Consider the following 16267-nt stretch of genomic DNA (forward strand, 5'->3'; position numbering starts at 1 on the left):
CATTTGGGAAATGCCCAAGCAGCAGCCAAGCTTTCACTGGCTGTTTTCAAACCTGCCTTCATTTCCAGAATAACCTTGCTAAAGGTGGGAAAAGTTTTTGCAGAGAAGCTGTGTGAGCCCCAGATGAAGCTGCAGGGTGTAATCCTGCCTGAGCACAGCCCGCAAAGCTGATCTGGTGCCTTTTCTTATTCCACTGAAAAATCTTGCAACAGCTCAGAGTGGGGTTTGGGCTTCAGCAGAAAACTCTTTTCCTCCTCAGCTGGTTGTTAGGCTGGGAAATCCATCCCAGTCTGTGGGTCTCCCAGCAGCAGCGGTGCCCGATGGGTGCTTCACTAGGACCCAGCCTTGCAGTGAGCAGGGCTGGGCAATGCTGGGTGGCTGCAGAGGACTCGTGGCACAGGAATTTCCCCCCCCCCCGCCCCCGTATCCTGCCCCCGGGAGCAATGACATCCCCCTCTCCCAGCTGATACCTCACCTCTCAGCTGTCTCGGTGCCTGCATTCGTCATTCAGCGGGATTTGTGCTGGGCAGAAGGGAAGCGCGTCTGTTTGCGCTTATCCTGGCGCCGCCTGAGTCACTCAGTGGTTAAACACGGCTTTGTTAGCTGGATGGTGGGAACTTTGCTTTCCAGAGAGATGGAGGTGGGAGCCAGAGCTTCTTACCCAAAGGCTTCCACCTCCTGAGCAGTGACTGTCCCCCAGCTCCAGCCACAAATAGGGGTGTCCACAGTCATGTCTGGGCTGCTAAAGCAGAGGGAGCTGGGCACAGTGCTCCAGCCCTGGGTGGGGGTGCTGGGGTGAGGTGGGCAGGGGCCCCCTCCCCTTCCCTCCCTGACCTCCCCAGCAGTGTGGCCACCGTGGCAGGGGGAGCACCCCAAGCCACCCCTCTTGGGTGAACTGACACCTCATGGCTGGAAACAGGTTCTGGCCAGTGAGCACGACAGCAGTGGGGTACAGGGATGGGGGCATTTCCCATGGGGAGCAGCGCTGGGGCTGGAGCCTGGGCTGGGGACTCCAGGAGCAGCTGTGCTGGTTTTGGCCAGAGGAAATCAGCGCATGCACAAGCATCCTCAGTGCTCCCCTCTTACCTTCACACAGGTGCTTGGACACTGCTCCTCTGCCCACCTGGACAAGAGAAGTTCCTGCAAAGTCCTCCTTGGTGACGTGTCTTCTCTGAGCAGATCCCTACGGCTGGATCTTCGAAAGCTGCCCACCACTCCTGCAGTCCTCCTGCCTGCAAGAGGAGTAAAGCTGGGCCCACGCCTGGCACGTGGCCATCTTCCCTCTTGGACACTGCCCGTGCTCCGAGGGATGCTACTGGGGAGGATCCAGCCCCCTGGCCATGCAGAGCAGGTTTGAGAGGCTGTGAAGTGCCAGCAAAGGGAAGCAGCGAAGATGCTGAAGGCAAAGCTGCTGCAGCCCTGCCTGCAAACCCAGCCCAGCGAGGCTGAGCAAGACCCTTGTGTCTGTAGGACAGCTGAGGGGGACACTGAGGGGGACACCAAGAGGGACACTGGCTGTTGGCAGGAGAGGGGGAGCAGAGAGGGGCAGAGGTGCCATCAGCTCTGGGATGCTGCTTCTTCCAAGACAGTTATGCAGGAAGGATTGACAGGGACACTGGGAGGGAAGGTGAGAAGGAGCTGCCAGCAGGAGCCTGAGGGGCTCAATGGGGACATGGCAGGTCGCTTTTTGGACAGCAGCAGCCTGGCCTTGGTGGCTGAGCCCTCAGCCACCCTCAGATGCCCCAGCTCTGCCCCAGAGCTGCCCCCAAAAGCAGCTAGCCCTGTGGCTGACCCCAGCCAGGAGTGGAAAGTGGTGAAGATCCAGCGGGTCCTCATCAACCCCACCAGTGAGCCGAGGAAAGCAGGTAAGAGGAACCCCCTTTGACCACCATCCTGCACCCCAAAAAGAGCTGCTGTGCTGGGGCTGCCACTGCCCGGCATGGTGCTGGGAACACCCAGCTCTTCCCAGGGCAGGACCTCCACTGGGTTAGAGGTCCTAGACTCCCAGCTGAGCCGCTGAGACTTCTTTAGCTTGAGATGATCTTGTTGGCCTTTAAAATAAGGAGGAATCTGTGGCTTTTCTCAGGAGGGGGGTGGGAAGGCAGCAGTTGGGTTCCCATAACCTCCAAGAACACAACTGAACTCCACATAGGGCATGAAGAGGGTGGGCTTCCCAACCCTCACCCAGCCCTCAGGGCTCAGCAGGACCCTGCCAAAAAGGGAGTGATCAGAGCCATCTCCTGGGGTACTGCCTGTGACAGGGACATCTCTCCCTGGTTGGTCAGGGTGGGGATGGCCAAGCATTCATTACGTGGCTTGCAGCCATCTCTCTTTCAGCCCCTGGTTTAAAAACTAAGCACTTTATTTCAAGCCAGTTGGTTCGTACAATGCTCTCTGCCATCACCTCGCTTCACAGCTTCATTTCACAGCCATTCCCCTCTGTGACTGTCCCTGTGGTCACAGTGACACAAATACAGGCACATATCTAGGGTTACCGCAGACCTCCCCACCCAGGGGAGATGCTCCCATGGGATTAGACCCATCCTCTTACAGGCATCAGACATATTTTTAAACCCCTCTTCCACCCTTCTTTCTATTTTGCTCCTGCCCAGCTGTTATCTCAGCTGCCACAGGGCGCCAGGGCAGGTGTGTCACTGTCCCCATGGGATGACGTTATCAGACGCTGCTGCTCTGCTCAGAGCCTGGTTTTCCCAAAGCCGTTCCCAGGATGGGGAGGGACAGGACTGGCTGGGGATGCACAGCATGAACCTGGTGTCCAGAATCCATCCCCTGCTTTTTGGGGGTTTCAGACGTCCTCAAAGCCGGTGACTTCCTGGATGGGACAAGGGCTGGGAAGCTCAGCCAAGCCCTTTGGCTCACGGCTGCCCCAGCAGCTCTCTGGCCGTGCAGGCATCGTGTTTCAGGGCTGAGTACACAAACCAGATGGGCCCAAATACTCTTCCCCTTTCTCACTCTGCTCTGGGATGGCAGATCTGCAGCGGAGAAAGGTCAGGCCTGACTCTGTCCAGGCTCAGCATTTTCCTAACCCGCACCGCCATCCAGCACTTTTGCTGCCAGCCTGGAATTTTAAAGTAACTCAACAGGTTTGTTGGAAAGAGTTTGTCTGTCCCATTTCCTCCCCCTCTAAGTGAGATCACCACCAGCCACTGCCTGCAGGACCCGTCAGATTTTCCAGAGCCTCCGGGCAGGATGTCACTGAGGGTCCTCAGCACCCGGCAGCAGAGCCAGGATCTTGCTAAAAACCTGCAGGATTGCACAGGAGAGGTTTGATTCAGAGCAGGGACAGCAGCAGAGGAGGGAGGTGGCATCAGGGCTGCCCCTGCAGCAAGGTGTTTGCAGGAGCATCCCTGCGAGGTGTCAGAGATTTGCTCTGCTTCTCCTTAGCTGGCTGGGCATCAAATAACCCTTCTCCCATGCAGCTCCTGCAAGAGAAGAGGGTGCACCCAAAATCGTACAGGGGTGAACCTGAGAGGTGGGAGCCAAATGGGTCCCCACAAGTGGTGCAGACACAGCCAGGCAGGTCCCAGGTGCCCTTTTGGTCCCCATCCAGCAGCCCAAGGCCAGGCTGGCTGCTCCCAAATATCCGGCACAGCGGCCCAGGCTGGTTGGCACCTCTCAGGGCAGGCTGGGGAGGGCAGGAGCCCCGGGTAGAGGCAGCGACTGGGAGATGCAGGAGGCAGGACTGGTTTCTCTGTCTGGTGTGCAAATAAATGGAAGGTTTCTCTCCCTGGGGGCTGCCAAGCCAGCGCCAGTCTCCATCAAAAACCAGAAAAACACAAAAAAGCAAAGAGGGCCAGGAAGAAAGGAAATTAGAAAGGCAAAAAATAAGGCCAAGAGCTCATCCTGTGGTGTGGACAGGCACGGGAAGGGGGTGAGGCTGGTCCCACCGGTAGCAGTGCCCAGGAGCTCTGCGGCCTCAGAAGGAGCAGGACAGTGGAGGCAGGAGGTGATTCTGGCTCCCAGGAATCGCCTCACCCAGGGCTGTGATCCCCCATCACTGGGAGCAGAGCAGCTCTGGTGCAGGGCTTTCAGTGCTCTTCCCCGGGGGTCCCCAGGGCTGTGACACCCGTGGTGGATTCTTGGTCAGCTCCAAGTGCCCCAGCTCTTTCGGCACTGGGGAAACTGGCAGCAAGGGGATGCCCTGCTTCCCCAGCAGGTGAGGTGCTGCAGGGCTCTGGGGGGAAGGAAAGGGGGTGATGGACAGGGTAGGGGATGTGCAGTACTGGGAAAGCGGGATGTTCTGGAATTGAAAAAGGGGAAGGAGCAGGGCTGGGTAAGGAGAATGCGCAGGGCTTGGAAAGCGGGATGACCCGGGATGGGATAAGGGGGACGAGCAGGGCAGAGATAAGGGGGATGTGCGCAGCAGCGATAAGGGAGATGCCCCAGGACGGGATAAGGGGATGTCCCAAGCTGGGTAAAGGGATGCCCGCGTTGCTCTTTCCCCGGCAGCGGGCTCCGGGCAGACCCAGCCGGGACGGGGAGCGGCGGGGCTGCGCCGCCGGGGCCAGCAGGGGCGGCTGCCGGTGCCGCCGGGAAAGGGGACCCGTCCGGTCGGTCGGGCGGGACGGGCAGGGGCAGGGGCAGGAGCAGGGAAGGGCAGGCAGGACCCACCACCCCCCCACAGCCCCGGCCCCCGCCCGCCGCACCCCCCCGGCCCCCGCCCGCCGCACCCCCCGGGCCCGCTCCGAGGGCGGAGCTGCCGCAACTTTCCTGCCCGCCGCCTCCTCCCCGGTGCAGTCGGGCTGCGAGGGGCGGCGGCGGCACCGGCACCGCGGGTAGGGACGGGGCTGGGGAGGGGGCGGCTGCCCCCGGGCGGGGCTGGGGGGCCGGGGCAGCGACCCGGGGGTCCGGGGAGTGGTGGGAGCACAGAGAGGTCTGCAGGAGGTGCTGGGATATCCGGGGTTACCGGGGGCTGACGGTGCGCGACGGGGAGCCGGGGCTGCGCGGTGGGGTTGGGGTGGGCGGAGGGGAGGGATGGTGGGCGAAGGGCAGGCGAGCGGAGCCGCAGGCAGCCCCGAGGAGAGACGAGGGCTGAGCGGGGTTTATCTGTTTGTAAATCAGCCGGGCTGGTGTCGGTTCCCTCTGCCCACACCCGGGGGTCCGGCGCAGGGCGTGGGAGGCACGGTGGGGAGACGTGGAGGTTCCCCTCGGGGGGTTGGCAGGGTCGACCCTCCCAGCTCTGTGGAGTGTCTTCCCAGGCAATGTCCCCTGTCCTCCACGACAGGGACATGATCTTCTCTGGCCATGCCACCCCATGTTGCAGACACGAGTTCTGTCCCTCTGGCTTGGCAGCCAGCAGGATGGATCCCTTACAGGTTGTGCAAGGCACCAGCAAAGGCCCCATTTCATCCCACTCCATCCGACGGGGCCAAGCCAAGCCAGATGACCTTCTCTCTCCAGGCCAACAGCTCCAGCTCGTGGCACCAGCCCCTCGGGGCTGTCACTGGGGGCTCAAGCAGCTTGGAATGTGTCACAGTGATTCCGCTGGGAGTAGGGGATGTGGAACTCACCTGCCAGAATGGATAGGGTACCTGGCCATGGGACAGGCTGGCACTGCTGTGTGCCAGGCAGATGGATGGCAGGGCAGCCTAGAGGAAGTCTGCCTGGCTCCAGCCTATTTTTGCAAAGATAAAATCTGCATTTTGGCTGGCTGGGGGAAGGTGCTGCCTCCACTTCTGCTGTAGCAGCAGCCTCTTCTTCCCCAGCAGAGATGCATGCAGGGCTGGGGCTGCTCGCTGCATTCCCCTGGCTTGGCATTCCCCAGGGAAGTGGGGCTGGGGTAGGGGCAGCCAGCCCTATTAAACAGCAAACTCCCCCAACCCCTTCTCCTCCTTCTCCCAGGTGGCAAATGGATGTCCTAGGGCTTGTTGCTTGGAGGCTGTGGGGTGATTTTCAGCAGGATTTGGGTGCTGGGCAAGGCAAGGGCACAGCTGTGAGCCGGGAGGAGCGTGGGGAAGCAAACAGCTCCAAATCCAGCAAAGCTCTTGCAAACAGAGCACAGGGAAAACTTGCAAGCGCATCGAATTTTCTGGCTGTGCCAGATTTTGTCACTGGCAAAGGCACCCGTGAGGAGGAGAGGCCCAGCACGGTGTGCCCTGCCAGGCAGGGGAGGTTTGCTCCCACCACAGCACCCACCACTTGAGCTGGGGCTTTTTGGGTCTGCAGGGCCAGGATGGATTAACAACTTAATGGAGGATTTATACCTGGGGTATAGGAGGGTTAGAAGCTGGGAACCAGGCAGAAAATAGTCATATTTTAATCCATATGTTTGAATCATATCTGTTTCTAGCTTGCTCAACTGCCTGTCTGTGCTACCCTCCTTGTTTTCCTAGCAGCACGTTATTGGGAATAACTCTGGGAGCCAGAGGGAAGCGCAGACTTAACTGTGTGCGAGTTGGTGCGCATTGCAAAAAAATCCAGCACAGCTGTAATTGGGGCAAAAGGCCAGTTGGCTTCTCTGCCAAAAAACCTGCTTACATTTCCTCGGTGTCCAAAGTCCTCAATGTTTGGGTGAAAACACTGGATTTCGCCTTCCAGCACTGCCTGGCTGTAGATGTGTGTTCTGATTTGGGGCAGGGAGGTGGCGCGGCGGTGGCGTGTGTCCCTCTGGAGATGGGGTTTGTCTCGGTTTAATTCTTGGTTTTGCTGGTGGGATTTTGCCAGCAAGAGGCATTGTTTGGGTTGACTCACCACAGCCCAAGAAATGGTCAGAAAGAGGGAGAAGTGCCTGTGTGTTACAGCTGGCAGCTGCTGCGCTGTGCGAAGGGGGGTTTGAGGTTCCTGCTCCAAGCTCTGCCTGGCCTTGGGCAGCCTTGGGGCTGGTGGGTGGTCCTGTGGGACATCCTGAGCATCCTTCTGCCCGCTGACCAAGGTGGGCTGCAGGGTTGGAATGGCCGAGCATCCAAACCAGGAGCAGGCTAGGGACAGAGCCCACATTGAAGATTTTGGAGTCGCCTGCCAGCCCTAAGTCCAAGCTTTCACATGGCCTGTTGCATCCTGCCAGCCCCATCGGGGCTCTGGCACCTCTTGGCTTCTCTGTACAAGGACAGAGCCACCGAGACCTGTGAGGTGGGTGTTTTTCTTTAGATGACATCCTGGCCATGCCAAGACCAGCATCTTCCACTGGATCTGTCCACTCAGAAAGCCTGGAGTGTCTTCCCTTGCTGCAATTTAGGACCAAATCATTGTCTCATTCCAGCTCTTGGAGTCCATGTCAGGGCAGGATGAGCCAAAAGTAGGGCCTGATACATCCTTCACCACCATTTGGGGTCAGATGGTGACACCAGCCTTTGCTGGTTGGACTGCAGGCACTCTGCAGTAGCCCTGTGCAGGGGGTCCTGTCCTTTGCATGGAAAGCTGAGTTGGAAGGAATTCTTTTTTTTTTCCCCATTTGGCCAGAAGGGGAGAACAACAAAAATGCCTTTCATCACCCTTGTCATCCTCGCTCTGGAGGAGAGAGCACAGTATGTGCTGAGGGAAGAGTGACTGACAGCTCAGTTAGAACCTGTTAAGCCCTGCACTTAGGGGATGTTGTTGGAAGTCACCCTGGAGCAATGGGAAACCTACGGAACAAGTTCCTATATAAATACAGATAGAGATCTAAAGGCTCCTGTGGCCAAAATATCACCTAGTGGCCAGTGGCCAGCTGCTCAGGTGCACCAGGAGTCCAGCTGTCCTGTGGGGCACAGGAAGCATCTCCTTCCTCAGCATCCCTGGACTGCAGGGCAAGGGGCTGCTGAGGGACCCCCCAGCACAGGGACGTGGCAGCAGAGAGGGCTGGTGGGGTTGGATTCATTGTTCTTGGAAGAAACCAGGACATTTGGAGAGGGGAGACATTTCTTTCCTGAAGGACAGTGTGGTGGTGAGCCAGTGCATGGCATGGGAAGGAAGAGTGCAAGAGCGTGAGAAGGGTTTGTCACCCTTTGGATTTTGAACTGGATTCCTGCTCATGGGCAGACGCCAGCTTCCAGCACCATGCAAGCCCTGGGTGCCCTCAGCCATGCATAGTTTTGTTCTCGCCTCCTCCCCATGCCTTTGAGGCTGCCTTCAACCCTGCTCCCCTCCTCCTCCTTAGCACCTGGACATCTTCAGCACGTTCAGCTCCCTCCCATCTGCCTGGGGCCTGGGGGAAGCATGCAGCCAGAGCCTGCCTGAGCTGGCAGGGGATGGTGGGGAGGGATGAAGAGATGTTCCTTGCAGCTGGGAGGGGAACGAGGGGTGCAGGAGCTGCCCTGGTGACAAGGATCCCTCTGGCCACTGCAGCTGAAGGCTCTTGTGCCAAGTTGAATGGCCTCATCCTGTGGCTCAGGCTGGAGGGGAGAGGGGAGAGAGGTGGTACCCGTCATTCATCTGGATGTCACCCTGGGTCAAGCAATGACCATTTACAATGGTGGCCATGGAGCCAGCTTGCAGGGCTGTGGGGTCTGTCTGTCCATCTATCTGTCCATCCATCCACTGGGCTGTGTGTAGCTGTGCAAGCAGGGCAGTGTTTGGGGTTGTTCTCTGCAGTTTCTTCTGGCCTGCCAGAGGCTGTTGCACTCCATCCGTGCAATAACTGGATGTGAAGAGCAATTATTACTGCCATCATCCTCATTAGTATCCTGAGGGATTCGTTTCCAGCAGGCTCAGGTGGAGCAGCCCAGAAGTGGTGGGAACCAGCTGGGCAGGGGCAGAGGGACTGCTGCTAGCACATGGGGGATAGGGGTCTGCAGGTGATACTGGGACCAAATGCCAGGTGGGGGAGTTTCAGGTGGGGGGGTTTCAGGTGGGGGTCTCCCACCTTGCAGCACCCCATGGCCTGGGGGAGTGCCTGGGCCCACGGCAGCAGCACGGGATAGGGATACCTGGGGGCATAATACCAGGGGACAAATCCCACTGCTGGTCCTGGCTATGCGGGAGTGTATCCGGTGGCTAGTCCAAGCAGGAATGGGCTGGCCAAGAGCTGAGTCATCCCTCCAGCATGGAGGAGATCCCTCAAGGCCCCTCGTTTGCTGTTAAAAGGCAGTAGCAAGAGCGAGAGGCTGCGAAATGGCTCCGCCGAGAGCTTGGCTTCTTAGGCGGCCTTGGCCTCCGAGGAAGCAGGGATGCTCGGCTTGGAGCACGGAATTCACAGACATCTGGAGCCTGTGGCTTGTTTCTCAACAGCTCCTTGGCCGTAGTTCTGCTCCGTTTTGGAGATAAAGGCAGCGAGGGTGACCCTGCGGAGTGGGAGCCGTGGTGCTGGCCCCCCTCCAGCCAGCCCGGCCGGAGGAAACCGCGGCCCCGCTCTGTGCCGCCGCCAAAGCAAATAGAAACGGGGCGTTAAACAATGCCGGGCGCTCACCGGGGAGGTGGTGGCTGCTGGTGTCACCGCTGTGGACACAGCCTCCCTCCAGGAGGGAGTTTCCACTGGCATCACTGTCTCCTCTACCCCATGCCCAGCCCACACCCTCCCATCGGGCAGCTTGAAGGCTTCACCCACCCAACTCCTCCTCCTCCTTCTCCAGGGAAGCAGGCTTTGGCAGTGCTGGGGCCAAAGCAGGGATGTGCAGGGTGCTGAGGGAGGCAGGAGGGATGAAGGGTGAGGGAGAGGAGATGCCCAGCTTGCAGCAGCCCTCCCGCTTCACTGTGTGCTTGCTGGAAGGATTTGGCTTAGTCATCCATCCCTTCCCTCCCTGGTAGGCTGAGCCACTGCTGAAAATATCCTGGAAGGCTCCCAAGCGGCACAGAAGGCAAGAAAATGAGAAACACATGAAGGAAGGGAAGAATGGAAGGGATGGGAAGGGGAGCAGGGCTGGGGGGGGGGGGGCGGCCCTGGCCACCCGCTGGGGCTGGAGCAGGGACACCCGCATCCCAGCTGTCCCGGCAGCACCTTTGGTGGGTGTTGAGGTGCTGCTGATGGTCCAGACCGGTGTCTGTCCCCAAGCAGTGTCCTCGGCAGGGCCGGGGATGTTGCCCTTCCCGTGGGCGCTTCGGGGCGCGCTCGTAGGAAATTGCTCACCCCGAGAAAATGCGTTCCCGGCAGCTCTATAATCCTTTTAGCCTTCGGGAAGGGTTGGTGCCTTGACCTTTTGGCGAACACATGAGAAGCCCAGTGGCACTCCAGCCATTCGCCACGGGGCTTTCACCGAGCTTTTATCACGCTGCTTTTAGCGCTTGCCTAGGCTCCGAAGGCGTGAGGTTGGTGCCTTGCTGCGGGCTGTGTCCGTGTCTGGCGGGTCAGGATCCGCAGAGCTTCTGTCGGCTGCTGCCATCTCGTGTTGCTCCATAAATCTGTCCCCAGATGGGGCCGACCACCAACCTAGCCATAAGGTTATGGAGGGCTGGCATCTCCTCGCTGATGCTGGGTTTGCTTTTCTGCATGTTCAGGGCTGGCAGGATTTGGGGTGAGGGGCTTGGGGACACATGCTGTCCCCTTCCCTGCCTGCTGTCGGGGGCCAAAACCATGTGAGCTGCAACCTGAGATCTGCTGAAACCCTGGGAGAAATTCCTTTCCCATGGGGTCACTGAGCATGGAGCCCAGGTGAAATACAGGATAGGAGGGAAGGAGAGGTTATGAGTGCCCCTGGTTATCCCCTGGGCTTTGCCATCTGTCCACCAACATGCTCAGCATCTCGCTGGGGGCCACGCTGAGTCCCCATCACCCCTGAACTCTGATGTCCCCCATGTGCACCCCGGCCCCGGAGCATCCCTCCTGCCTGCCCCCTGGGGAAGGAGTTGGGATGCTGAGGGATACCTGGAGGAAGGGCTGCCTGGACAGGGAGGGCTGGGGTCCCACATCCCTCCTGAGGCCCCCCTAACTCGCCTCTCCCCCCCCCGCCCAGGTCTCTCCCGCAGCGCCAGCCTCTCCGAGAAGGAGCTGAAGGAGGCGAAGGCGCGGAGCCAGAGGATCGCGGCGCAGCTCACCGCGGCTCCCGGCCCCAGCTCCAAGGGCGTCCTGCTCTTCAACCGCCGCAAGCAACGCGTCGACGGGCTCACCGGGGACGGGCATGACCGGGGGCTGCCGCTGAGCCCCGCTCCCCGGCCTCGGCCAGCGGCCATGGAGGAGGGCGAGGGGCAGGGGATGAAGCCAGAGCACAGCACCCCGGGGGAGGGGCTGCGGGCGAACGCCTCCCCATGCTGGGAGCCACCAGTCGAAGCTCAGCAAGTCCCTCTTAGCGTCTACCTGAAGGAGAACATGGCATCGGCCTCCACCAACGGCGTGCGGGAGCGGGCAGCTGGTGGGATGGAGAGTGGGGCAGGGGGATGGGGGGATGTGGGAGCCCCTGCGGGGCTGAGCACAGCAGCTCTTGCTCTGCCACAGAGCCCCAGGGAGGGGAAGAACGGCCAGGTGCCCAGCGAGGGGCCTGGGAAGGGGCCCAGCAAGGTGCCCAGCGAGGTGCCCAGTGAACCAGCAGGAACGGCCACAGGGATGACATCGCCAGCCAGCCAGGAGCAGAACGGGGCTCAGGGCCGGCAGTACTACGAGGTCCATCTCACCCTGGCCAAGCCCAAGCCTGTGAAGAACCGGACGGCCAGACCTTTTGGCACCCAGGCATCCCCTGCCAGCAGCCAGCCCACGGAGGGACCCCCTAACACCGAGCTGCCCCCACCACCCACCTATGCAGAGACCCTGAGCAGCCCCCCGCCACTCACCCGCGTCCGCTCTCCCCCTGCCTACTCAGCCCTGTACCCACCCCAGGAGCAGAAGATGCTACCAGGTCACCCCCTGGGCTGCAGGGTGAGTGGACCCAACCCCCTGCCCAAAACAGGGATCCTGGAGGAATCGGCAGCCCGGAGAGCTAATAAAAAGTCCATGTTCACCTTTGTTGAGAAGCCAAAGCTGGGCCCCAACCCTGATCTGCTGGACCTGGTCCAGAGCGCGGACAGCAGGAAGAAGCAGAAGGAACTGGGGGAGCCCAGTGCCGAGGAGGAGCCCTTCGCTCTTGGGGCTGAAGCTGCCAACTTTGTCCCCAACAGCGTGGCCAGGGCTGGGCAGCCCCTCCCGCCGGCTGACGATGCTCCAGCGTGGTCCTCCTGTCTCAAGTCCCCCACCATCCAGCCCAAGCCGAAGCCACAGCCCAGCCACAACCTCAGCGAAGCCAGAGGGAAAGGGGCTGAGCTCTTTGCCCGCCGGCAGTCCAGGATGGAGAAGTTCATCATCGAGGCTCCCTCTCAGCCCGAGCTGCTGCGGTCCCCATCACCCACCATGTCCCTGCCTCCCTCCTGGAAGTATGATGCCAATGTGTGCCTGTCACCCATGGTCTCCAGACACGCCTCCAAGAGTCCCTCCAGGCCCTCCAAAACCCCCCCGGCATCTCTGTACAGCAGCAACCTGATGGAGAACGAGGTCTCCCAGAAGGAGCTAGAGATCTCCAAGCACCAGCCTTACCAACTCCAGTCTTCACTCTTCATCCTCTCCCCATCCAAGGGGCCAGTGAGGTCCATGCCTCGGGAGATGCCTCCACCCAGACCCTCTCTTCCTGAAGCCTACCCTTACCCTCAGCAAACCTCCTGCCTGACCTCTCCATTGCCTCCTTCCCCTGTTTGGCATCCCCCTGCTGTGCCCAGTGCTGACCAGACCACCTCCAGCCCTTTCCCCAGCACCACTGGGGCACTGCCCCTGACTCACAACAGCCATGCCAATCCTGGAGCCCCCACCGAGGTGCTGCTGGCCTCCCCATGCCGCCTGCTGCCCCCCCGAGCAAAGGGGGGCTTCCAGGCCCCCCGGCCCTCCTACTCCACCAGGAACGCCGGCATTGAGCCACAGGTGTGGAAACCTTCTTTTTACTACAAGTAGCAGTGGCAGAGAGAAAATCACGGGGGCTTTTAGGCTTCCTTTTGCCAGCCAAGTCCTCCCTAACTGCTCACAGGCGTGCCAAAAGCTGTACCAACCACAAAAAAGGGTGGAGAAAAAAAACCAATAGAAAAATAGAAAAGGAAATAGTAAAAAAGAAGTAGCTGGGAGGCTGCAGCACCAGGACCGTGGGTGAGACAGGCACTGCCGCGCCCCTGGTGTGATGGGAGCCGAGGGGAGCCGCAGGAGTTGGGGGTGTAGAGCCTGCATGATTCCAAAGAGCCCTCAGGAGCCTGCCCATCCCTCGGGACTGCCGGCACTTTCTCTCTTCTCTCGCCTGGAAACTGTATGGAGCATCACACCTCTGGCTCCTCCTTTCCTCACCTCCTGCCTTTCCAGCTCTCGCAGCCGGCGCTGCCGGCTCTGCCCGCTCACCCGCAGCCCCTCTGTCCTGCCGGCTCTGACCCGACCCAAGCAAACCCGGAGGGGACACACCGCCTTGCCGCCTCACTGTGCCTGCTCCTCTTTTCCTGCTCCTTCAGGATCTGTCCTCGTTTGCTTCCATGCCATGGAGGAGACAGGCATCCCTGGGGGAAGGGCAGAGCCCCACGGTGCCGGGGACACTTCGGGGTCCGTGTCCCTCCCCGGGATGTGCCAGAGGGATGAGGGCAGGCAAGGGCAGGTGGGTGATGCTCGTGGTCCAGCTGTGCCTCAGCCTGTTCCTCTCTCCTGCCGCTCCCCCTGCGGGAACCAGTTGCCTTTCGACTGTGCTTTTATTTCTCCTGCGTTTTTCTTTCCCTCCCTCTTTCTGAATACACTTTCTGCGCTGTCAGACCTGGCTCTTCTCCTTCCAGCTGGCCCGGGAGCAGCTGCCGGGTGATGAAGCCCCGGGGAGGGTCTCCGTGTGTCACCCTGAGGGAGGCTTTAAGAAGCTGCAGGTAGTGAGAGCTCCTGGGTCATGTTCTGGGCAAGAATGATTACAGGGGCAGATATATATTTTGGGGAGCCCTTGCAGGGGGTGCAATGCAAGGGATGCATCCCCAGTTTCCATGGGGCTGAGCCAGCACGGTGCTTGCCCTGGCACTGATCCTGCCCCTGTCCCTTTGCCCTTTTCCCTTCATCCCCTGGAGCAGTGCCAGCACTAACCCACTCTCTGTCCCCCTCCAGGAAAGGCGGCCGTCCCTCCCTGCCTCACCCACCTGGACCCCCCGGCTGGCGCGATTCCCGGGCAGCCTGGACGGCTGGGCCAGCCCAGCCTCGGTGCTGGAGCTGGAGGAGGGACCCCCCATGTCCCCTCCGTGGAGCGAGAGGTCCCTGTCCCCGCTGCGGCAGGATGCAGACCCCCGGGCCAGCCGGCAGATGCAAGCACGGCTCGCCAGGAACATCATCAATGCTGCCCGGAGGAAAAGCTCCTCTCCCAAAGCTGTGGGGCCAGAGGGTTCCCGGCCTTTCACCCCCATCTCCACCGGCTCCCACAGCCTGCCCCAGTCCCCCCGGCTGCTGAGGCCAGAGGGCTCCAGAGCCCAGGCACTGCAGGCTGCCAGCAGCGTGCTGGGGAGCCTGGGCAGCCCCTCACCCACCCACAAGAGCCCCCTGCGCTCACCTCGGGCAGACGGTCCCCGATTTTGTGCCTCCACCTGGGCAGAAGGTCGCCAGCTCCTGCTGCCACCTAGCGTGTCCTCCTGCCCTGTCCCCGGGCTGTCCTCCAGCCCCAAGACCCTGCTGCCATCCCCCGTGGTGGGCGGGCGGTCCCCAGCCAAGCGCTGCACCTCCCGCTCCCCCACGGACTCGGACGTCTCCCTCGACTCCGAAGACTCGGGGGCCAAGAGCCCGGGGATCCACAGCTTCAACCTCTGCCCCCGGGGCTGGACCGGCAGCCTGCGGCTGAAGTCGGGAGGGCTGCCCTCGGGGGCCCCCTGCACCTCCTAGATGAGCCACCATCAGTCGAGCCACCCTGTCCCCAGCCCTGCCAGCCTGGGCAGTGCGTGCGCTGATTCCCCCCTGCCCCCCGCTGGGAACACCCCAACCATCAGGGCTGTGGTCCCCAAAAACGAGCGTCCCCATGTCCCCTCAGGGTGCCGGTGGGATCAGGTGCCTCCCTCCTTCCCAACATCCCGTGGCCCTGCTCTATTTTTACCAGCCTAACCTTTTGGGACAGGACTGCCCGGGCAGGGGGGCAGCCAGCCCCTGCCACACCACGCAGCAGGGATGAGGACTGGCTCGCTGGTCCCCTGGGAGCCCCCTGTCCCCAGCATTGGGGTGTCACAGACCCCAGCACCCCACAGCTCCACTTTCCTGGGTAACATGGCCAGGGGGGTCATGGTATATCCAGTGCTGAGGGGGTGCTGTGGCCAGGGCATCCTCTCCCAGCCTCTCCCACCCTCTCCCAGCCTCCATATCTGGCTGGTTTCAATTGAAACAGACCCTGGGGAGGAAAAGTTCATTTTTGTATTCCAGCCCCCCCAGTTCTTCATTGCCTTTTTTTTTTCTTCTTCACTTTTGATCCATTTTCAAAGAAATTCCCCCAAATCCTTACCCAGTAACCAAAAAAAAGAGCCAAAGTTATTTATTGCCATGTCAGGGGAACCATTTACAGGTGCCCTCCCACCCTGCCTAAGCAAAGAGGGACAGCCCCATCCTGCACCCTGTCCCCAGCCTCAGGCTCATCCTATCCCTGTCCCCACCCCTGCGGGATGGAGGGACACAGGGGGACCGGTGGGTGTTGTGGCAGCCAGGGTGGGTGGGGGGATGAGGGGGACTGCAGGGGGGGTGAAGGAAGCATTACAGGTTGCAGAGGGTTTGAAGGAGGTGTCAGTGCAGGAGGTGATGCTAAGAGTGTCTTGGAAACAAGCTGGTGTCCCCACGGGAGCCCTGCGAGGGGCTGGGGGTGGGCAGAGGCCCCCTGAGGGCAGCTGTGTCAGAGGGAGGCTGGTGCTGGTGGGGAGAGGAGGGGGTCAGGGTGGACACAGTTACATGGCAGAGCCTGAGGAGAGCCGTGGGTGCCCAGGAGGGTGATGGGTCCCCAAAGCACTAGTTCCCCCCCACCAGGGGTGAGGAGGAGCACCAAGAAAGGAGGATGTGTTTGGGCTGTTGGGGTTTGGGAACCCCTCTTTCCACAGGACATGCTGTCAGAGCCAGCCCATCCCTGTCCCCCAGGGTCCCCCCACCCTGCAGCACACACACTTCCAACCCCCCCCCCCCCCCCTCCACTGGCCACCATGACCCACCTTTGCCACACAGTTGTAACCCAGCTCAGAAATAAACTGCCGCTATCACACCCTGCCTGCTGCCAATCCATCCCTGGGGTGGCCTGGGCACGTGTGACACGTGGCCACCTCCTGCTGCTGATGCACGGCCACCATCCTGGCTCTGAGGGTCAGCTCCTTCCATGCCAGGGTGACAGTGTCCCAGTCTCCAAGGATCAGCCCTGCTCCGTGCTGGGATGGTGGTATCCTGGTCCCCAAGGGTCAGCCTTGCTCTGTGCCGGGGTGA

General features: G+C 60.8%; 1 protein-coding gene across 1 annotated transcript; it reads left to right on the top strand.

The window, feature by feature from the left end:
- The first annotated feature begins 1672 nt into the window (after window positions 1–1672).
- Window positions 1673–16050, top strand: SYNPO (synaptopodin). Its single transcript, XM_051631550.1, has 5 exons — window positions 1673–1865; window positions 3406–3493; window positions 4711–4796; window positions 10824–12748; window positions 13943–16050. Exons 1-5 carry the CDS (start codon window positions 1673–1675, stop codon window positions 14702–14704), a joined length of 3054 nt encoding a protein of 1017 aa, XP_051487510.1. The 3' UTR covers window positions 14705–16050.
- The last annotated feature ends 217 nt before the right edge of the window (window positions 16051–16267 follow it).

Source organism: Apus apus, chromosome 13 (genome assembly GCF_020740795.1).
Source record: "Apus apus isolate bApuApu2 chromosome 13, bApuApu2.pri.cur, whole genome shotgun sequence".
In the NCBI taxonomy this organism is placed as follows: Eukaryota; Metazoa; Chordata; class Aves; order Apodiformes; family Apodidae; genus Apus; species Apus apus.